The sequence below is a fragment of the Pogoniulus pusillus genome, chromosome 12 (assembly GCF_015220805.1).
Source record: "Pogoniulus pusillus isolate bPogPus1 chromosome 12, bPogPus1.pri, whole genome shotgun sequence".
Taxonomy (NCBI): Eukaryota; Metazoa; Chordata; class Aves; order Piciformes; family Lybiidae; genus Pogoniulus; species Pogoniulus pusillus.
The window spans coordinates 30,958,221-30,981,745 of NC_087275.1; the positions used below are offsets into that span (position 1 = coordinate 30,958,221).

The window sequence follows — 23,525 nt, forward strand, 5'->3', positions numbered from 1 at the left end:
GTCACCCCTCAGGCTCCTCTGCTCCTAACCCAAGAGCCCCAGCTCCCTCAGCCTCTGCTTGCAACAGAGATGCTCCACTCCCTTCAGCATCTTACAGACTGTGCTGGACACTCTCAAGCAGCTCCCTGAGGTCCTTCTTCACCTGAGGGGCCCAGAACTGGACACAATATTCCAGATGCAGCCTCAGCAGGGCAGAGTAGAGGGGGAGGAGAACCTCTCTCAACCTGCTAACCACAGCCCTTCTAAGCCACCCCAGGATGGCTTTGGCCTTCTTGGCCACAAGAGCACACTGCAGAGAAGCTTGACCTCGTTCCTATGCCAGCAGACTGTGAAGCTGGTGGTCAGGTGAGTGGGAATGAGTTTAAAGCCCTTAAAGCTCTTCACAGTGCTGCAGTCTGTAGTGTTACTGTTCTTGCACTTCCTGAATTCAGTTTGTCATGCATTGTTTGGCCCAGACTCAGCTCATTAACTTCAGAAACTTAAATGAGATGCCTAAATTGGGAGAAAAGTGCCACAAACTTCCAAATGTGCCAAGAGAGGGAAACTTGGCATAGAAGCATAGAATCAAGCAGGTTGGAAGAGAGCTCCAAGCTCCCCCAGCCCAACCTAGCACCCAGCCCTGCCCAACCAACCAGACCATGGCACTAAGTGCCCCAGCCAGGCTTGGCTGCAACACCTCCAGCCACAGCCACTCCACCACCTCCCTGGGCAGCCCATTCCAGTGCCAATCACTCTCTCTGACAACAACTTCCTAACAACATCCAGCCTAGACCTGCCCTGCCACAGCTTGAGCCTCTGTCCCCTTCTCCTGCTGCTGGCTGCCTGGCAGCAGAGCCCAACCCCACCTGGCTACAGCCTCCCTGCAGGCAGCTGCAGGCAGCAATGAGCTCTGCCCTGAGCCTCCTCTGCTGCAGGCTGCACACCCCCAGCTCCCTCAGCCTCTCCTCAAAGGGTTTGTGTTCCAGGCCCTTCCCCAGCCTTGCTGCCCTTCTCTGGACACATTCCAGCACCTCAGCATCTCTCTTGAATGGAGAGGCCCAGAACTGGACACAGCACTCCAGGGGTGGCCTGAGCAGTGCTGAGTACATCCCATTGCTCACAACTCTCTGACTTTCCTTCCTGTATTTTCTTCCACCAGAAAGTGCTCAGGAGCAGCAATCCCATCCCTGATGCTAGCACTTTCTAGCTGGCATTCTCTCAGGTGACAGGTGTCCAGCTGGCAAAGCTGGAGAGAAGTGAGGAAGGCCAAGGTAACAAAAATCAGCAGAGAAGCAGGGAGCTCAGCTTCCAGCAATGAAACAACAACAAACACGGCACACATCCCTTCACAACCACAAAAGATGGGCAGCTGGAACTGCCAAGTTCCAGACCCTGAGATGCTCTACCACTCAAGTCCAATCTGCACTGTGGCAGGACTTTTACCATTCCACATTTAAAGCTGTTACCTTCTCATGGGCTTTTCTTTTGGTTTCAGAGTCCATCCAGTCGTTTTCTTTCTCCAGCATGTCAATGAAGGCCCAGCGAATTCCTTCAGTTAATTCCTCCATCTGCCAAAGAAAAACACTCAGCACAACCCTTCTCCAGGGAAATAAGTCATGGCAGAGTCATGGCAGGCAAAGAGTGATGCAGAGAGGAGCAGTGGATTGGGCTAGAGCAGGAGTGATGCCGAATCGGGCACTATTCGCTCTTAGAATCAGAGAATGGTTGAGGTTGGAAGGGACTTTGAAGCTCATCCAGCTCCAACCCTCTGCCATAAGCAAGGACACCTCCCACTAGAACAGACTGCTCAAGGACTCATCCAACCTGGCCTTGAACATCTCCAGGGAGGTTGTGGAGCACAGAATCACCCAATGTGATCTTTGATCACATTGGGTGATTCTGTGCTCCACAACCTCCCTGGGCAACCTGTGCCAGTGTCTCACCACCCTCACTTCTTCCTAACAGCAAAGATCACATTGGGTACTTCTGTGCTCCACAACCTCCCTGGGCAACCTGTGCCAGTGTCTCACCACCCTCACTCCTTCCCAACAGCAAAGATCACATTGGGTACTTCTGTGCTCCACAACCTCCCTGGGCAACCTGTGCCAGTGTCTCACCATCCTCACTTCTTCCTAACAGCAAAGATCACATTGGGTACTTCTGTGCTCCACAGCCTCCCTGGGCAACCTGTGCCAGTCTCTCACCACCCTCACTGCAAAGAACCCTTTCCTAACATCCAGTTTCAATCTCCCCTCTGCCACTTCAAACCCATTCCTCCTCCTCCTATCATTACAAGACCTTGTCAATAGTCCCTCTCCAGCCCTCTCCTTCAGATACTCTTAAGGTCTACTTGAAGCCTTCTCTTCTCCAGGCTGCAGAGCCCAAATTCTTGTAGCCTGGCCTCATAGCAGAGCTGCTGTAGCCCTCTGAGCATCCTTCCTCCAGTCCTCAGGCAACTCTTCAGACCTCCAGAGATCATCCAGTCCAACCCCTTGCCAGAGCAGGACCAGACAATCTGGCACAGGTCACACAGGAACACATCCAGACAGGGCTGGAAAGACTCCAGAGAAGGAGACTGCACAAACTCTCTGGGCAGCCTGTGCCAGGGCTCTGTGTCCCTTACAGTACATAAGTTGAGCTGGACCTTCCTGTGGTGTAGTTTATATCCATTGCTCCTTGTCCTATCCCAGGGCACAACTGGGAAGAGTTTTTCCCCTCCCTCTTGCCCTAACATCCTGTGAGTCCTGCAGCACAGACCCAACCCTAGTTGAGACAGCACAAGACATGACAGGTAATCATTTCCTGAAGGCTTACTGGATCTCAGTGTTTTCAGAACAGAATCAGGCAGGTTGGAAGAGAGCTCCAAGCTCATCCAGTCCAGCCTAGCACCCAACCCTGCCCCATCAACCAGACCATGGCACTAAGTGCCCCAGCCAGGCTTGGCTGCAACACCTCCAGCCACAGCCACTCCACCACCTCCCTGGGCAGCCCATTCCAGTGCCAATCACTCTCTCTGCCAACAACTTCTATAGGTTTAAGTGACTCTGAAATGTCATCAAAAGTGGGGACTGAACTCCTAACATTAACTTCAGCTGCCACTGGGTAGATTTAGAGTGGACATTAGGAAAAAGTTGGTCAGGCATTGGAATGAGCTGCCCAGGGAGGTGGTTGAGTCTCCAACCCTGGAGGTGTTTAAAGATCATTTGGATGTGGTGCTTCGGGGTATGGTTTAGGGTGAACCTTGTAGAGTATAGAGTTGGACTTTTGATCCTGAAGGTCACAGAATCACACAAACACCCAGGTTGGCAAAGCCCCTCAGGATCACCAAGTCCAACCAACCACCCTCCTCAACCAGGTTCACCTCCAACCAACCACCCTCCTCAACGAGGTTCACCTCCAACCAACCACCCCACTCAACGAGGTTCACCTCCAACCAACCACCCTACTCAACGAGGTTCACCTCCAACCAACCACCCTACTCAACGAGGTTCACCTCCAACCAACCACCCTACTCAACGAGGTTCACCTCCAACCAACCACCCTCCTCAACCAGGTTCACCTCCAACCAACCACCCTCCTCAACCAGGTTCACCTCCAACCAACCACCCCACTCAACGAGGTTCACCTCCAACCAACCACCCTCCTCCCCAACGAGGTTCACCTCCAACCAACCACCCTCCTCAACCAGGTTCACCTCCAACCAACCACCCTCCTCAACCAGGTTCACCTCCAACCAACCACCCCACTCAACGAGGTTCACCTTCAACCAACCACCCCACTCAACGAGGTTCACCTCCAACCAACCACCCTCCTCCACGAGGTTCACCTTCAACCAACCACCCTCCTCAACAAGGTTCACCTCCAACCATATCCCTAAGCCCCACTGAATGTTTCTGCCATCCTCTGCTCTATCAGATGTGTATTTGCAGCTGAAACTGTTCTTCATTTGTCCTGGAGCCAGACAAAGCACAGCAAAGCTCCTTTGATTTTTCATGTTTTAACTCTACCCTTTAAGGGAGGGGGAGAAGAGGAAAAAAAAAGGGCAAAAAAATTTGATTTGTTTATTTATAGAACCAAAATGGGCCAAGTGGAACAGATCTAGCATTAAATATGACTAAACAGTCAACACTCCCAGTAAACTGCAGCCCAGGGAATAGGCTAACTTCAAGATATTGATGGCAGAACACTGCCTCAATTAACTTAGTGCACTAATGAGGTCAGCTCCCTGTATTTGGAGGGGGCCAAGTTCAACCTCCAGCTCTGCAGATGGGCCCTGGTGGATACTTAGGCTTTTCTGCACCAGCTGTAGCTGCAGGGGGTGCAGGAGGAGCAAACTATTCCTGCTATCAAAGTTATTACTGGAACTGCTCAGGCATAGCTGTGAGAAAACACTGCAGGCACTCTGGGTTAGAAACAGTTCTATATTTAGACACTAAAAGTGGTGTTGGTTTGGGGTGGGGTTTTTTTTTGTTGTTGATCAATGAAGAGAAGGAGCTAAAGTGTGAAACATCAATGGCAAAGCAGGAGGTAGGGGAAAAAGAGATCCATAAATCAGGATTTGCTGATCATAGAAAGATATTGTGCCATAAATTAGGGGGGGGGGGGGAGAGGTGATAAAAGGAGAAAACAAAGCCAAACCAACTGTACAAAGGAGTTGCTGTTCTCTTCTTCCTATCTAACCAGGTGGCCATCAGCCCCCCTGGCCTTTGGCCCACTCCCAGTCACCCCAGTGTGCACCAGAGGGACTCACCATCTCTTTCTTGTCCTCTTGGAAATGGGCATGCACAAACATCTTGCCCACAGCGTAGGGCAGAGCACTTTCCACCAGGTCCACACATTTATCCCACTGAGGCATCAGAGTTGTGGTTCCATGGATCACCTGTTGGCAGATGCATGTAGCAGGTCAACACATCATGCTGTTTAAGAACAAGTTCTGCACTATGAAGGTAGAGGAACACTGGAACAGGTTGCCCAGGGAGGTGGTTGAGGCCACATCCCTGGAGATGTTTGTAGTGAGGCTTGAAAGAGCTCTGGGTAGCCTGATCTGGTTGAGGATGTCCCTCCTGACTGCAGAGGGGTTGGATTACAGTGTCACAGTATCATCAGGGTTGGAAGAGACCTCACAGATCATCAAGTCCAACCCTTTACCACAGAGCTCAAGGCCAGACCATGGCACCAAGTGCCACGTCCAACCTTGCCTTGAAGTGCCCCAGGGACGGCGACTCCACCACCTCCCCGGGCAGCCCATTCCATTAGATGAACTTTGGAGGTCTCTTCCAACCCAGCCCACTCTATGAAGTCTGCACTCACACAGAATATCATCCAAAGCAAAACTGTCAAACAGCTACCAAAAGCAAAGCCTGGCTGGGGCACTTAGTGCCATGGTCTGGTTGGTTGGGCAGGGCTGGGTGCTAGGTTGGGCTGGGGGAGCTTGGAGCTCTCTTCCAACCTGCCTGATTCTATGACAGAGTCACAGAATTAACCAGGTTGGAAAAGACCTTTGAGATCACTGAGTACAACCTATCACCCTACACCTTCTAATTAACTAAACCATGGCACTAAGTGGAGGTTGTGGATGCTCCCTCCCTGGGGGTGCTCCAAGACTAGGTTGGATGAGGCCTTGAGTGATCTGTTCTAGTGGGAGGTGTCTCTGGAACTGGCTGAGTTTTGAGGTCACTTCCATTCTGTGATTTTAAGTGCCTCATCCAGTCTCCTCTTAATCACCTCTTTCACTTCCTACTTTGCACAGAATCACAAAACTTATCAGGTTGGAAAAGACTTTTGAGATCATCAAATCCAACTTATGACCCAACACCTTCTAACTAACCAGACCATGGCACTCAGTGCCCCAGCCAGGCTTGGCTGCAACACCTCCAGCCACAGCCACTCCACCACCTCCCTGGGCAGCCCATTCCAGTGCCAATCACTCTCTCTGACAACAACTTCCTAACAACATCCAGCCTAGACCTGCCCTGCAACAGCTTGAGGCTGTGTCCCCTTCTTCTGCTGCTGGCTGCCTGGCAGCAGAGCCCAACCCCACCTGGCTACAGCCTCCCTGCAGGCAGCTGCAGGCAGCAATGAGCTCTGCCCTGAGCCTCCTCTGCTGCAGGCTGCACCCCCCCAGCTCCCTCAGCCTCTCCTCACAGGGCTGTGCTCCAGGCCCCTCCCCAGCCTTGCTGCCCTGCTCCAAACACCTTCCCGCACCTCAGCAGCTCTCTGCAATGGAGGAGCCCAGAGCTGGACACAGCACTCCAGGGGTGGCCTGAGCAGTGCTGAGCACAGGGGTGGGCACAAGAACCTCCCTTGTCCTGCTGCCCACACTGCTCCTGAGCCAGCCCAGGATGCCATTGGCTCTGCTGCCCACCTGGGCACACTGCTGCCTCCTCTGCAGCTCCTCTCTCCCACCACCCCCAGCTCCCTCTCTGCCTGCCTGCTCTCAGCCACTCTGGCCCCAGCCCCAAGTGCTGCTTGGGGTTGTTGTGGCCAAAGTGCAGAACCCTGCCCTTGGCCTTGTTCAGTCTCATCCCCTTGGCCTCTGCCCACCCATGCAGCCTGGCCAGGTCCCTCTGCAGGGCTCTCCTACCCTCCAACAGCTCCACAGCTGCTCCTAGCTTGGTGTCATCTGCAACCTTACTGCTGCTGGACTCAATCCCCTGCTCCAGATCATCAATGAAGTTATTGAACAAGACTGTGTCCAGCACTGATCCCTGGGGCACAGCACTGGTGTCTGGGCTCAGCTCTCCAGCCAGTTCTTGACCCATATCACAGTGAATCTGTCCAAGCCAGGAGCTGCCAGCCTTGCCAGGAGCTTGTTGTGGCAGATGCTGTCAAAGGCTTTGCTGCAGTCCAGGCAGACTCCATCCACAGCCTGCCCCACTCACCAGGCAGGGAACCTGATCAGAAAAGGAGCTCAGATTGGTCAGGCAGGACCTGCCCTTCCTAAACCCTTATTACTATTACAACCTCATAATTACCATGATTTGGAGGCAGGTTTGGCTGTGAGGAGGACAGGAAGGCAGCACAGGCTGTGAGGGCAATAAAAACAGAGCTGAGAGGAATAGATTGTACCTCACAGCTGCTTTACTGGCACTTAGGTTGCCAACAGCCAACTGGAACTCCTTCCAAATGGTCCTCCTACTATTAATGGTCCACTGGCAAATACAGTACTCCAGGTAGTAACAGGGACTATAAATAGCAGGTTTCAAGCCCTGCCAAGCAATTCAGAGCTCCACAACACAATTAACTGATCTGCACATACTCTCAGGCTCAAAAAGGGCCACTGCAGAGGAGCTGCTGATTGTTGCTGATGTGGCTATCAAAGCACTTTCTCCAGACTCAGCAGCTTTGCCCTGTTTCTTAACCTAACACTTTGGGAAGTTTCCCCATGGTCTTTTTCTCCTCTCATTGCAAAGAGTTTAAGTGCCCTGATGCCAAGAGTTCCAAGGTGGAAAAGCCACCAACAGGAAAGGAAAACCTGGAGGAAGATAAAATCCTGTGCTGCTGTTGCTGCTGGTGAGGCTGGAGAGGAGAAGGCTACAAGGGGAACTTGTTGTGGCCTCTCAGTATCTTGAGAAACCCAGGGAGGGACTTTTCAGACTGCCAGATAGCGACAGGACTGGGGGAAATGGATCCAAGCTAGAGGAGGACAGATTGAGATTAGACATAAGGAAGAAGCTCTTCAGCATGAGGGTGGTGAGACACTGGCACAGGTTGGTAGAGAGCTCCAAGTTCACCCAGCCCAACCTAGCACCCAGCCCTGCCCAACCAACCAGACCATGGCACTAAGTGCCCCAGCCAGGCTTGGCTGCAACACCTCCAGCCACAGCCACTCCACCACCTCCCTGGGCAGCCCATTCCAGTGCCAATCACTCTCTCTGACAACAACTTCCTAACAACATCCAGCCTAGACCTCCCCTGGCACAGCTTCAGCCTCTGTCCCCTTCTTCTGCTGCTGGCTGCCTGGCAGCAGAGCCCAACCCCACCTGGCTACAGCCTCCCTGCAGGCAGCTGCAGGCAGCAATGAGCTCTGCCCTGAGCCTCCTCTGCTGCAGGCTGCACACTCCCAGCTCCCTCAGCCTCTCCTCACAGGGCTCTGCTCCAGGCCCCTCCCCTGCCCTGCTCCAAACACCTTCCAGCACCTCAACAGCTCTCTAGCATTGAGAAGCCCACAACTGGACACAGCACTCAAAGTGTGACCTGACACACAATCACAGAATCAATCAGGGTTGGAAGGGACCACGAGGATCAGCCAGTTCCAACCCCCCTGCCATGGGCAGGGACACCTCACACTAGATCAGGCTGTCCAGAGCCTCATCCAGCCTGACCTTAAAACACCTCCAGGGCAGAGCCTTCCACCACCTCCCTGGACAATCCCTTCCAAGCTCTCCCCACCCTCACGCTGAAGAACTTCTTCCTAACACCCAGTCTGAATCTCCCCATTTCCAGCTCTGACCAACCTGCCATGCTTTGCAGAGGTCCCAGCACACCTATTCCCTTAGCAGGACACCCAACAGCAGCAAACTCTCCTGGGTAGGCGCCGTAAGAATCTCTGACTTACCCGAGCAAACTCAAGCCAGCGATACTGAAAACGTCTGCTGAGGTTAAACAGCCTGGAATAAACCATCCTCCACACCAGGTAGTTAGCAAGAGTCCTGTGAAAGCAGAGAGGTTTGGGGCTTGAATCAGTAATCAGACATCTAAATGCTGAGCCACGAAGCGCTTGTGTCAGTCTCTCTGCAAGGCTTTCACTGAGCGCTGGAAATGAACCAGTGGGGAGCAAATGGATCAGTCACAGAAGGGTTTAGGTTGGAAGGGAGATCAAAGCTCAGCCAGTTCCAATCTCCTGACATAGACAGGGACACCTCTCACTAAAATAGGTTGGTCAAGGTCTCATCCAGCCTGCCCTTGAACTCCTGCAGGGAGGTTGTGGAGCACAGAATCACCCAACGTGATCTTTGATCACGTTGGGTGATTCTGTGCTCCACAACCTCCCTGGGCAACCTGTGCCAGGCTCTCACCACCCTCAGATCTTCCTAACAGCAAAGATCACATTGGGTGATTCTGTGCTCCACAACCTCCCTGGGCAACCTGTGCCAGGCTCTCACCACCCTCAGATCTTCCTAACAGCAAAGATCACGTTGGGTGATTCTGTGCTCCACAACCTCCCTGGGTAACCTGTGCCAGTGTCTCACCACCCTCACTGCAAACAACTTCTTCCTAACATCCAGTTTCAATCTCCCCTCTGCCACTTTAAACCCATTCATCCTCCTCCTCTCATTACTAGACCTTGTCAATAGTCCCTCCCCAGCCCTCCTGTAGCCTTCAGATACTGCAAGGCCACTCCAAGGTCTTCTCCAAGCCTTCTCTTCTCCAGGCTGCAGAGCCCCAGCTCTCACAGCCTGTCCTCACAGGAGATCTCTTACTACATAGGAGAAATCCCCTACTACAGAGCAGGTTCTGTGTGATGGCAGCCAATTAATGGGTAATTGCAGCATGATAACCATCTTCTAGGGGACCATTTCATAGAACCACAGAATCAAGCGGGTTGGAAAAGAGCTCCAAGCTCATCCAGCCCAACCTAGCACCCAGCCCTGTCCAGTCAACCAGACCATGGCACCAAGTGCCTCATCCAGGCTTTTCTTGAACACCTCCCAGGGATGGTGACTCCACCACCTCCCTGGGCAGCCCATTCCAATGGCAAAAGATATAAGGAGTCCCTCTCCTAGGATGTCATTTTTTTAGGCAATGTCTGTTTTCAAGAGGCAGTTTTCATTTCAGTCTCAAGCTGTGCCAGGGCAGGTCTAGGCTGGATGTTAGGAGGAAGTTGTTGTCAGAGAGAGTGATTGGCACTGGAATGGGCTGCCCAGGGAGGTGGTGGAGTGGCTGTGGCTGGAGGTGTTGCAGCCAAGCCTGGCTGGGGTACTTAGTGCCATGGTCTGGTTGGTTGGGCAGGGCTGGGTGCTAGGTTGGGCTGGATGAGCTTGGAGCTCTCTTCCAACCTGCTTGATTCTGTGATTTTAAGGAGCAGCTTTACTGCAACCTGCTTTCCATTTAGAACAAGCAAGGTGCTGCAGCTGTCCTGCTGCACACAAGCTAACATTCATCTCCTCGCCCAGACAAAACTAAACAGACTTTTCCCTAGAGACTTCATTCCAAGAATAATCTGTAAGCAGCTTGAAAACCTCAGGAAATGCCTAGGACTTGATCATAGAATCATAGAATCAACCAGGTTGGAAGAGAGCTCCAAGCTCAGCCAGTCCAACCTAGCACCCAGCCCTATCCAATCAACCAGACCATGGCACTAAGTGCCCCAGCCAGGCTTTGCTTGAAGACCCCCAGGGACAGTGCCTCCACCACCTCCCTGGGCAGCCCATTCCAATGCCAATCACTCTCTCTGTGAAGAACTTCTTCCTAACCTCCAGCCTATACCTACCCTGGCACAACTTGAGACTGTGTCCCCTTGTTCTGTTGCTGGTTACCTGGCAGAAGAGGCCACCCCCCACCTGGCTACAATGTCCCTTCAGGTAGTTGTAGACAGTAATAAGATCCCCCCTGAGCCTCCTCTTCTCCAGGCTAAACAGGCCCAGCTCCCTCAACCTCTCCTCATAGGATTTGTGCTCCAGGCCCCTCACCAGCTTCCTTGCCCTTCTCTGGACACCTTCCAGCACCTCAACATCCTTCTTGAATTGAGGGGCCCAGAACTGGACACAGCACTCCAGGGGTGGCCTGACCAGTGCCGAGTAGAGGGGCAGAATAACCTCCCTTGTCCTGCTGGCCACACTGTTCCTGATGCAGGCCAGGATGCCATTGGCTCTCTTGGCCACCTGGGCACACTGCTGGCTCATCTTCAGCTTACTATCTATCAGTACCCCCAGGTCCCTTTCCTCCTGGCTGCTCTCAGCCACTCTGTCCCCAGCCTATAGCACTGCTTGGGGTTATTGTGGCCAAAGTGCAGAACCCTGCCCTTGGCCTTGTTAAATCTCATCCCATTGGCCTCTGCCCACCCATCCAGCCTGGCCAGGTCCCTCTGCAGGGCTCTCCTACCTTCCAACAGATCAACACCTGCTCCTAGCTTGGTGATGTTCCCTCACAAGCCTATGTGAAACCATCAGAGGAGCCTTACTTTTTCCTTTCCCCTTCCAGGATCCTGAACAAGTCTTTGAAGTACTGCGGCACGCGGACGATCACGTCCTCCGAAGGACCTAGATCCTTCAGCTCTGGGTAGAGTTTGGTGTCAATCACCTTCTTGATGTAGCCCAGCCAGTCAAACTGCAACGAGAAAGAGGAGGCTGGTGAAAGCAGATGACAAAGAGAGATGAGCTATGAACCAACTGCTTCTTTGAGGCTTAGGGGAAGCACAGCAGCTCTGCCATTAACGGGGTCTGAAAACCTGTTCTAAGACGAAGCTGCCTTTAGAGAAGCTATGTTGTGATGGAGGGCACACAGTTCCTGGTGAACACTCCTTCAGCATGCTGCTCTGTGCACTAAAAGCAGTGCTAATTACACAGAATCCATTGATGACAAAGAATCCATTTCCCCCATTCTTCCCCAACCAACCTGTGGAATCAGGGCACTGAGCTCCGAGATGTTCATTTTGTTGTACATCAGCTCGCTTGTTCGGTTCTCGTATGGAATCATGATCTGGGGAGAGGGGGAAAACAGACACCAGAATCATCCAAACAGCAATCATCTTGTACCTTACTCAGATATGGGTCAAGAACAGGCTGGAGGGCCAGGCTCAGAGAGTGATGGCGAATGGTGCCACATCCAGTTGGCAGCTGGCACCAGTGCTGTGCCCCAGGGATCAGTGCTGGGCACAGTCCTGTTCAATATCTTTATTGATGATCTGGAGCAGGGGATTGAGTCCAGCAGCAGTAAGGTTGCAGAGGACACCAAGCTAGGAGCAGCTGTGGAGCTGTTGGAGGGTAGGAGAGCCCTGCAGAGGGACCTGGCCAGGCTGGATGGGTGGGTAGAGGCCAAGGGGATGAGACTGAACAAGGCCAAGGGCAGGGTTCTGCACTTTGGCCACAACAACCCCAAGCAGCACTTGGGGCTGGGGCCAGAGTGGCTGAGAGCAGGCAGGCAGAGAGGGAGCTGGGGGTGGTGGGAGAGAGGAGCTGCAGAGGAGGCAGCAGTGTGCCCAGGTGGGCAGCAGAGCCAATGGCATCCTGGGCTGGCTGAGGAGCAATGTGGGCAGCAGGACAAAGGAGGTTCTTGTGCCCCTGTGCTCAGCACTGCTCAGGCCACCCCTGGAGTGCTGTATCCAGTTCTGGGCTCCTCCATTGCAGAGAGATGCTGAGGTGCTGGAAGGTGTTTGGAGCAGGGCAGCAAGGCTGGGGAGGGGCCTGGAGCACAGCCCTGTGAGGAGAGGCTGAGGGAGCTGGGGGGGTGCAGCCTGCAGCAGAGGAGATCCTTGTCTCTCTTCAACTGGGGAACCCTAAACTGAAGGCAGTATTCAAGATAAGGTCTCAGCAGAGCAGAGTAGAGGGGCAGGAGAAGCTCCCTTGATCTGCTGGACACACTCCTCTTAATACACCCCAGGATCCCATTGGCCTTCTTGGCCAATGCTGTGCCATGCAAAACTTGCTTCCCACCAGCAGTGCCAGGTCCCTCTCCACACGGCTGCTCTCCAGCAGTCACCTCCCAGCCTGTACTGCTGCAGTTTACTGCTCCTCCCCAGGTGCAGGGCTCTGCACTTGTCCTTGCTGAACCTCATCTGGCTCCTCTGTGCCCAGCTCTGCCTGCCCAGGTCTCTCTGGATGGCAGCACAGCCTGCAGCTCTATCAGCCAAGCCTCCCAGCTTGGTGTCAGCAGCAAACTTGATGAGCAGACTCAGTCTGTCTGTCTGTCCCCTCATCAATGTCACTGATGAAGATGCTGAACAGGACTGGCCCCAGCACTGATCCCTGGGGGACTCCACTGGTTACAGCTCTCCAGCTGGACCCAGCATCACTGATCACTGTTCACTGAACTCTTATCTTGTAACCAGTTCCCAATCCACCTCACTGCCTGCTCTTCCATCCCACACCTCCTGAGCTCGCTCACTAAGGTAGAAGCCTTCTTCTACCTTCCCTAGGTAGAAGCCAGCATCAAATGATATGGTTTAAAAAGGCCCAGCCTGAACTAGGTACATAGTAGGCAATGAAGCCAAGTAAAAGATTCTGAGTGTTCAAAGACTTTTGAGTGTTCTCATTTCGAGTGGTTGTGAGTGTTCAAGAGAAACAACAATTCCCTCTGGCAGTTCCAGCCCCACTCTTGAGGTAAATCCCATACTCTGTGAAGCTTACAGAGGACAGACAGACGCCAGGCTGAGCAGACAGCTGGCAGCTCTCCACCCACCACTCTCCAGTTAAGTGTCTGTGGTTTTACTATTGCTCAACTCATCCAGAAGGGAAAAAAAACCAAACACAATACATTCTTTTCTTCTGCCTTTCTGTAAATGTCATTTATCTGACAGAGCTTTATTCTTGAAGCCCTTTGCTCCCTCCTTGCCTCATCCTTTGCTACATAGGGACAGCCTGCTCCTGCTCCTACTCCTGCTCCTTCACAGTATCACAGTATCATCAGGGTTGGAAGAGACCTCACAGATCATCAAGTCCAACCCTTTACCACAGAGCTCAAGGCCAGACCATGGCACCAAGTGCCACGTCCAGTCCTGCCTTGAACAGCTCCAGGGACGGCGACTCCACCACCTCCCCGGGCAGCCCATTCCAGTGTCCAATGACTCTCTCAGGGAAGAACTTTCTCCTCACCTCCAGCCTAAATCTCCCCTGGCACAGCCTGAGGCTGTGTCCTCTCGTTCTGGTGCTGGCCACCTGAGAGAAGAGAGCAACCTCCTCCTGGCCACAACCTCCCCTCAGGTAGTTGCAGACAGCAATAAGGTCACCCCTGAGCCTCCTCTTCTCCAGGCTAACCAATCCCAGCTCCCTCAGCCTCTCCTCGTAGGGCTGTGCTCAAGGCCTCTCCCCAGCCTCGTTGCCCTTCTCTGGGCACGCTCAAGCATCTCAATGTCCCTCCTAAACTGGGGGGCCCAGAACTGAACACAGCACTCAAGGTGTGGTCTAACCAGTGCAGAGTACAGGGGCAGAATGACCTCCCTGCTCCTGCTGACCACACCATTCCTGATGCAGGCCAGGATGCCACTGGCTCTCTTGGCCACCTGGGCACACTGCTGGCTCATGTTCAGGCAGGTATCAATCAGCACCCCCAGATCCCTCTCTGTCTGGCTGCTCTCAGCCACTCCGACCCCAGCCTGTATCTCTGCATGGGGTTGTTGTGGCCAAAGTGCAGCACCCTGCACTTGGAGCTATTGAATGCCATCCCCTTGGACTCTGCCCATCTGTCCAGGCGGTCAAGGTCCCACTGCAGAGCCCTTCTGCCCTCCAACCCAGCCACATCTGCCCCCAGCTTAGTGTCATCTGCAAACTTGCTGATGACTGACTCCATGCCCTCATCCAGATCATCTATGAAGATGTTAAAGAGGATGGGGCCCAGCACAGATCCCTGAGGGACACCACTAGTGACAGCTGCCAGCTGGATGTGGCACCATTCACCACCACTCTCTGGGTCCAGCCCTCCAGCCAGTTCCTAACCCAGCACAGAGTGTTGCCATCCAAGCCATGGGCTGACAGCTTAGCCAGCAGTTTGCTGTGGGGGACAGTGTCAAAGTGTCCTTCTTGCAGACTGCCCTTCAGGGCAGCCTCCCAAGGGGCCCTGCCAATCAGGCTCCTAAAACAGGTCAAAGCCTGCCCTCTGGAAGTGCAAGGTGTCAGTGCCAGTGCTCCCCCACTTCTTACTTCTCCCAGAATCAAAAGGAGGCTGAAAGCAGAGCTCCTTGCTCGCTACAACTGCCTGAAAGGATGTGATAGAGAGGTTGGTGCTGGTCTCTTCCCACAGCTGATTAGTGATAGAATCACAGAATGGCCTCAAGCTGCAACAGGGGAGGCTTAGGCTGGACATCAGGCAAAAGCTGATCACAGAAAGAGTGGTCAGGCATTGGAACAGGCTGCCCAGAGAGGTGGTGGAGCCACCACCCCTGGATGCATTTAAAGGTGGTTTAGATGTGGCACTTGGGGATATGGTTTAGGGGTGGACTATGTAAAGTTAATGGTTGAGACTGATGATCCTGAGGGTCTTTCCCAACCTGAATGATTCTGTGAGTCTATCATTTCATGACCCTTATAGCCCAAGACTGCCTCCAGCCACCACACAACCCACAAGCCCTTGCCTGTTGACAATCAACAGGTCCAGCAAGGCACTTTCCCTAGCTGGGTCAATAGCTGCATTAGGAAGTCACCTTCCACACATTCCAGGCACCTTCTATACTCTTTCCTCTCTGCTGTGTTCTATTGCCAGCAGACACCTGGAAAGTTGAAGCCCCCCACAAGAAGAAGTGTTAGTATCTGAAGGGTTGCCTACAGGAGAGCTGGGGAGGGACTACTGATAAGGTGTTGTAATGACAGGACAAGGAGGAACTGGTTTAAAGTGGCAGAGGGGAGATTGAAACTGGATGTTGGGAAGAAGGGTAAGTGGTGAGACACTGACACAGGCTGCCCAGGGAGGTTGTGGAGCACAGAATCACCCAATGTGATCTTTGCTGTTGGGAAGGATTGAGGATGGTGAGACACTGGCACAGGTTGCCCAGGGAGGTTGTGGAGCACAGAAGCACCCAACGTGATCTTTGCTGTTGGGAAGGATTGAGGGTGGTGAGAGACTGGCACAGGTTGCCCAGGGAGGTTGTGGAGCACAGAATCACCCAATGTGATCTTTGCTGTTGGGAAGGATTGAAGATGGTGAGACACTGGCACAGGCTGCCCAGGGAGGTTGTGGAGCACAGAAGCACCCAATGTGATCTTTGCTGTTGGGAAGGATTGAAGATGGTGAGACACTGACACAGGCTGCCCAGGGAGGTTGTGGAGCACAGAAGCACCCAATGTGATCTTTGCTGTTGGGAAGGATTGAAGATGGTGAGACACTGGCACAGGTTGCCCAGGGAGGTTGTGGAGCACAGAAGCACCCAACGTGATCTTTGCTGTTGGGAAGGATTGAGGGTGGTGAGAGACTGGCACAGGTTGCCCAGGGAGGTTGTGGAGCACAGAATCACCCAATGTGATCTTTGCTGTTGGGAAGGATTGAGGGTGGTGAGACACTGGCACAGGTTGCCCAGGGAGGTTGTGGAGCACAGAATCACCCAATGTGACCTTTGCTGTTGGGAAGGATTGAAGATGGTGAGACACTGGCACAGGTTGCCCAGGGAGGTTGTGGAGCACAGAAGCACCCAACGTGATCTTTGATCACGTTGGGTGCTTCTGTGCTCCACAACCTCCCTGGAGGTGATCAAGACCCTGAGCAACCTGTTCTAGTGGGAGGTGTCCCTGCCTATTGCAGGGGGTTGGAACTGGCTGAGTTTTGAGGTCCCTTCCAACCCAAACCAGTCTATGATTCTGTGATTCTCTGCCTTGTTCTCCTTCCCTTGATTCTCACCTGTGCACACACCACCCTATCACCTCTGTCCCCAAGCTCTAGACAATCAAAACACTCTCTAATGCCAGAGTAACTCCACTGCCCCTCCTGCCTGGCTTGTCCCTTTTGGAGAGGGTACAGCCATGCACTGCAGCACTCCAGTTGTGTGACTCATCCTATCATGTTTCCATGGCTACAACACCAGCAGAGTTTTCCAGCTGCAGAATAGCTTGGAGGTGCATGGGTGTAGATGCCCTTTAGTTGGGCTACTGATCCCAGCTCCTACCTGGCCATCCTCAGGCATTTCAGTGGCTTCTGAAACATCAATAACCTGTGTGGCACTGCTGTTGCATGGATCTCCATCTCCACTGAGATAGCAGACTGAAGGATCTCTCTAGCACACTGCCCCTCAAACACTACCATAACATCTCCAGGTTTATCTCTAGGGAGTCTCATTAACAGCTGAACTGTTTAAAGGACCAAGAGTATTTGGCTAAGTTTGTTGTGGTTTGCTTTTTTCTGTAAGAATAATCAGTCTCACTAAGGGAGAAATGTTCATAGATGCACAGAATGGTTTAGGTTGGAAGGGACCTTAAAGATCATCCAGTTCCAAGCACCCTGCCACAGGCAGGGACACCTTCCACTAAGCCCAGCCTGCTCAAGGTCACATCCAACCTGACCTTCAACACCTCCAGGGAGGAGACATCCACAGCCTCCCTCAGCAATCTGTTCCAGTGTCTAACCACCCTCACTGGAAAGAATTTCTCCCTGATTTCCAATCTAAATCTGCCCTCCTCAAGCTTCAAACCATTCCCTCTCACCCAGAAAAGGGCATAAGGCTGGTGAAGGGCCTGGAACACAAACCCTATGAGAAGAGGCTGAGGGAGCTGGGGGCGTGCAGCCTGCAGAAGAGGAGGCTCAGGGCAGACCTCATTGCTGTCTGCAACTACATGGAGGCTGTAGCCAGGTGGGGTTGGGCTCTCCTCCCAGGCAACCAGCAACAGAACAAGGGGACACAGTCTCAAGTTGTGCTGGGGGAAGTATAAGCTGGATGTTAGGAAGAAGTTGTTGGCAGAGAGAGTGATTGGCATTGGAATGGGCTGCCCAGGGAGGTGGTGGAGTCACCATCCCTGGAGGTGTTCAAGCAAAGACTGGATGAGGCACTTGGTGCCATGGTCTGGTTGACTGGGCAGGGCTGGGTGCTAGGTTGGACTGGATGAGCTTGGAGCTCTCTTCCAACCTGCTTGATTCTATGATTCTATCACCACAAGCCTCTGTAAAAAGTCCCTTCCTGGCTGTCTTTAACTCCCTTCAGGTACTGAAAGGCTGCTCCAAGTTCTCCCCAGAGCCTCCTTTTCTCCAGGCTGAAGAGCTCCAACTCTCTCAGCCTGTCCCCATTGGGGAGGTTCTTCAGCCCTCTGATCATCTTTGCAGCCCTTCTCCGAACCTGCTCCAGCAGGCTCCATGTCCCTCTTATGCTGGGGGCACCAGAACTGGAGGCAGTGCTCCAGGTGGGATATCACAAGAGCAGAACAGAAGAGCAGAATCCCCTCCCTCATCCTTCTGGTCACACTGCTCTGGATGCAGCCCAGCACACAGCTTCCTTCTGGGCTGGCAGCAACCACTGCTGGCTCATGTGGAGTTTATCATCAACTGACACCCCCAAGTCTTTCTCCTCCAGACTGTTCTTGAGCCACTCCACACCCAGCTTGGATTTGTGTTTGGAATTGCCCTGACCCAGTTCTTCATCCTCCCTTCACCAGGTTCTGCTCTTTTCTTTCTTCTTTCAAACCTCACTATTGCAGCCATTGGAAGAGGCTGCCCAGGGAGGTGGTGGAGTCACCACCCCTGAGTGTGTTTAAAGGTGGTTTAGATGTGGTGCTTGGGGATATGATTTTGCTGTCTACAACTACCTGAAGGGTGGTTGTGGCCAGGAGGAGGTTGCTCTCTTCTCTCAGGTGGCCAGCTCCAGAACAAGAGGACACAGCCTCAGGCTGCGCCAGGGGAAATTTCGGCTCGAGGTGAGGAGAAAGTTCTTCACTGAGAGAGTCATTGGACACTGGAATGGGCTGCCCGGGGAGGTGGTGGAGTCGTCGTCCCTGGGGCAGTTCAAGGCAAGGTTGGATGTGGCACTTGGTGCCATGGTCTGGCCTTGAGCTCTGTGGTAAAGGGTTGGACTTGATGATCTGTGAGGTCTCTTCCAACCTTGGTGATACTGTGATACTGTGATGATTTAGGGGTGGCCTTGGTAGTGTCAATGATTGGACTTGATGATATCCCAAGGTTCTTTTCCAACCTGAATGATGCTGTGACACTTAATCACAGAATCAAGCAGGTTGGAAGAGAGCTCCAAGCTCAGCCAGCCCAACCTAGCACCCAGCCCTGCCCAACCAACCAGACCATGGCACTAAGTGCCCCAGCCAGGCTTGGCTGCAACACCTCCAGGCACAGCCACTCCACCACCTCCCTGGGCAGCCCATTCCAGTGCCAATCACTCCCTCTGCCAGGAGCTCCCTTCTAACATCCAGCCTAGACCTCCCCTGCCACAGCTTGAGGCTGTGTCCCCTTCTTCTGTTGCTGGTTGCCTGGCAGAAGAGGCCAACCCCACCTGGCTTCAGCCTCCCTTCAGGTAGTTATAGGCAGCAATGAGCTCCGCCCTGAGCCTCCTCTGCTGCAGGCTGCACACCCCCAGCTCCCTCAGCCTCTCCTCACAGGGTTTGTGTTCCAGCCTTCAGGCTGTGGCTATAGTGACTTTCCACTTTGAAAACTGATTGCACTTCTATGTGTTTTTTGGCATAGCCCAGCTTCAACTCCACAGCAGCTTACCAACCTCTGCAATTTTAACTTCCAGCTTTAGCACAGACTTCATATCAGACTCAGCTCGTGAAGCGTTGGCGCCCAGCAGCACTGCTGTGTCCACCATGAACTGCAGAAAGGCATCTCGGTACTGGAGGGAAACAAGAAGAGAGAGGCAGAGGGAGGTCAGCACTGGGTTTGCACTTGAGCTGTCACAGGAGAGCAGACAAGCACAGTGTCCACAGCCAGGAGTGTAGTACTTGGTACTCTGATGCCCTAGGAACCAAAGTTGTGCTATTCTTACCATTCCTCCTGTGCTGCAACTTAGACCCACTGTTCCATGTCCTACCCCAGGGAGCAGTGAGCAGAGCCTCTCCCACTCCTCCTGACCCCCAGCCCTCAGACAGTTATCAACACTGATTAAATCCCCTCTCAGTCTTCTTGTCTCCAGACTAAACAGCCCCAGGTCCCTCAGCCTCTCCTCGTCAGCCATGTCCTCCAGTCCCCTCATCATCCACACGGCCTTCCATTTGAGCCTCTCCAGCAGATCCCTGTCCCTCTTCAACTGGGGAACCCAAAAACAAAGGCAGTACTCAAGGTGAGGTCTCAGCAGAGCAGAGGGGCAGGAGAAGCTCCCTTGATCTGCTGGACACACTCCTCTTAATACACTCCAGGATCCCATTGGCCTTCTTGGCCACCAGGGCACACTGCTGTCCCACCTAGAACTTGCTTCCCACCAGCAGTGCCAGGTCCCTCTCCACAGGGCTGCTCTCCAGCAGCTCACCTCCCAACCTGCACTGCTGCAGTTTACTGCTCCTCCCCAGGTACAGGGCTCTGCACTTGGCCTTGCTGAACTTCATTGGGTGTTGGTCTCTTCCCCCAAGTAACCACAGACAGAATGAGAGGTAATGAGCTGAAACTGTGCCAGGGGAGGATTAGGTTGGCCATGAGGTTCCTTGTTGAACCTCATTTGGTTTCTCTGTGCCCAGCTCTCCAGATACCCTCAACAATCCAGATATCTATCTCCAGACATCCTCAGCAATCTAAACTCTCATGAAACAAAAAGGAGAATGAAACAAAACCACTGCAAAAAAAACCCAGAAGGGAAATAAACCCCACTCTGATTGCCACTTCCTAAGACTTACAGATTTGGCTTCTGTGGTGTTTTCCAGGTAGTCCTCTCGAGATGCAAGAGAAAGGCTTGCTTGGTCCAGCTACCAAAAAAACACAAGAAACAGAGTTTAATAGGGAAGAATCCATCCAAATTCAAAGGTAGCTCCATAAGCAGCCTCAGGAGATTGCAGGGTTTTTTAATGGGAATTATGGAAGCTGTGTGTGAATGTCTCATCCACTGCCCCAGCCTGAGTGCCACAAGACTTCACAGCAACAGAAAAATGCTGTCCTAAACCACCTCACTGTGATCTGGGGAGCCACAGGACACCCCCTGCAATACCTCAGCCACCTACCCTGGTAAAGAATCACCTATGTGACTTATGATCCCTCTCCCTCGGCTCTTCCCTGCTGAGGCCACATCTGGAATGCAGTTCTGAGCCACTCAGGTCAAGAAGAACCTCAATGTTCTCTACACACCCCTATTAACTAAGAACTTATTTCCACCCAGAGGCTCTCAAAAGACTCTTGTAGCAGCAGCTTTCTGTCTGCAAGAGGTAGGAGTCCATTTAGATTCAGGAGGAGCTCTTAGTAAGTTTTAGTTTCATAGGACAAGAGTCCATTCCTCTGCATGTAGAGGCCCCTTTACTCTCTGGAGAGCAGCCACGAAGAAAGGGACCTGGGGGTACTGGTAGATAGTATGGGGAAGAGGAGGCAGCAGTGTGCCCAGGTGGCCAAGAGCCAATGGCATCCTGGGCTGCATCGGAACAATGTGGCCAGCAGGACGAGGGAGGTTCCTGTGCCCCTGTGCTCAGCACTGCTCAGGCCACCCCTGGAGTGCTGTGTCCAGTTCTGGGCTCCTCCATTGCAGAGAGCTCCTGAGGTGCTGGAAGGTGTTTGGAGCAGGGCAGCAAGGCTGGGGAGGGGCCTGGAGCACAGCCCTGTGAGGAGAGGCTGAGGGAGCTGGGGGGGGGTGCAGCCTGCAGCAGAGGAGGCTCAGGGCAGAGCTCATTGCTGTCTGCAGCTGCCTGCAGCGAGGCTGTAGCCAGGTGGGGTTGGGCTCTGCTGCCAGGCAGCCAGGGCCAGAAGAAGGGGACACAGTCTCAAGCTGTGCCAGGGCAGGTCTAGGCTAGATGTTGTTAGGAAGTTGTTGGCAGAGAGAGTGATTGGCACTGGAATGGGCTGCCCAGGGAGGTGGTGGAGTGGCTGTGGCTGGAGGTGTTGCAGCCAAGCCTGGCTGGGGCACTTAGTGCCATGGTCTGGTTGGTTGGGCAGGGCTGGGTGCTAGGTTGGGCTGGGGGAGCTTGGAGCTCTCTTCCAACCTGCTTGATCCTATACTAATATGTATCCATCCCTTTTCAGCTGTATGGATGGCAGAAGCTGTAGTAAGTAAAACAAGGAAAGGGCCTTCCCACCTGGGGAGTTAGTGTGGGCTCCTTCCAAACCTCCATTACAACCTCACCGCCAGGCTGAATTTTGTGAGTGGCCAAACCCAAGGGCAGCCTTTGTGCTACCATCCCCTTTGCCCTAAGTTCCTGCCTCCTATGCATTAAACTCACTCTATATTCCTGCAGAATCCTAGCTCTCACTTTTGGATGTTCAACAGGGACCTCAAAATCATATGGCATAGAATCATAGAATCGACCAGGCTGGAAGAGAGCTCCAAGCTCAGCCAGTCCAACCTAGCATCCAGCCCTATCCAACCAACCAGACCATGGCACTAAGTGCCTCATCCTGTCTTCTCTTGAACACCTCCAGGGACGGTGCCTCCACCACCTCCCTGGGCAGCCCATTCCAATGCCAATCACTCTCTCTGCCAACAACTTCCTCCTAACATCCAGCCTATACTTTCCCCAGCACAACTTGAGATACCTGCAGGGATCACCAGGCAGGGACCAGGGGCAGCTCGCCGTGCCTAGCCCCGGCACCGGACAGGGATCAGGGGCAGCTCGCCGTGCCTAGCCCCGGCACCGGGCGGGATCAGGGGCAGCTCGCCGTGCCTAGCCCCGGCACAGGGCAGGGATCAGGGGCAGCTCGCCGTGCCTAGCCCCGGCACCGGGCGGGATCAGGGGCAGCTCGCCGTGCCTAGCCCCGGCACCGGGCGGCGCAGGGGCAGCTCGCCGTGCCTAGCCCCGGCACCGGGCGGGATCAGGGGCAGCTCTCCGGGATAGCCCCGGCAGGAATCCCGTATAATATTCCCCTCCCAATTTCCCTGCCTTCCCAAACCTCAGGCGGGACGTCAGGTAACCTAATCCTTTCCTGCTGCGTTTGCAGCTTTGGATCCCACGTCTTCTGGAGTGCCTTTTGCACTTCCAGGAACCGGAATTCCCACGTCTTCTGGAGTGCCTTTTGCACTTCCAGGAACCGGAATTCCCGTGTCTTCTGGAGTGCCTTTTGCACTTCCAGGAACCGGAATTCCCATGTCTTCTGGAGTGCCTTTTGCACTTCCAGGAACCAGAATTCCCATGTCTTCTGGAGTGCCTTTTGCACTTCCAGGAACCAGAATTCCCATGTCTTCTGGAGTGCCTTTTGCACTTCCAGGAACCAGAATTCCCATGTCTTCTGGAGTGCCTTTTGCACTTCCAGGAACCAGAATTCCCATGTCTTCTGGAGTGCCTTTTGCACTTCCAGGAACCAGAATTCCCATGTCTTCTGGAGTGCCTTTTGCACTTCCAGGACCCGCTTCTGGAGTGCCTTCTTACACACACACACACATTCGCTTCCCCTTGTTCGTGACCCAGTCCCTGGCGGAATATGGGAACTGCACTACCGAAGGGTCCGCACTCGCTTCGCCCGCGACTGAGCCTCTCATTTGCACTTCCAGGACCCCGAATTCCCCGACCAAGCAGAAGCCGGGAAAAACCGCTACTCACGTACTCCTTAGGGACAGGAGGAGTCTTTGCTTGGCTCTTCGTACACAAAAAAATTACCTTTTTTTCCCCTGCTTTTGCTTATTGTACCTGGGTTGGGATCTCCAAACGGTCTGAGCCGAGAGGCATCAGCCGCGGAGCCGCCGGAGACGGAGGCTCCTTTCCCGCAGCCTTAATCCCAGCTCAGAGCAACGAGGAGCCGAGCCACGGCACCACATTTGTTAACTTTGAGATTGAATACGAGAAAATCAACTTGATTTAGGCAAAAGAAGCAAAAGCAGCGCTGCCACAGCCCGGGAGCCTCCTGCC

General features: G+C 53.5%; 1 protein-coding gene across 1 annotated transcript in view; it reads right to left on the bottom strand.

Annotated features, from left to right (window-relative positions):
• Positions 1-23,525, bottom strand: part of PHEX (phosphate regulating endopeptidase X-linked) — an 89,907-nt gene that overhangs the window by 41,545 nt on the left and 24,837 nt on the right. Inside the window, exons 6-12 of the mRNA XM_064152008.1 lie at positions 20,382-20,450; positions 19,271-19,387; positions 11,536-11,619; positions 11,102-11,247; positions 8,537-8,630; positions 4,730-4,858; positions 1,446-1,547 (exon numbers count right to left, since the gene is read on the bottom strand). Coding sequence (XP_064008078.1) covers positions 1,446-1,547; positions 4,730-4,858; positions 8,537-8,630; positions 11,102-11,247; positions 11,536-11,619; positions 19,271-19,387; positions 20,382-20,450 — 741 coding nt within the window. The remainder of the gene's footprint in view (positions 1-1,445; positions 1,548-4,729; positions 4,859-8,536; positions 8,631-11,101; positions 11,248-11,535; positions 11,620-19,270; positions 19,388-20,381; positions 20,451-23,525) is intronic.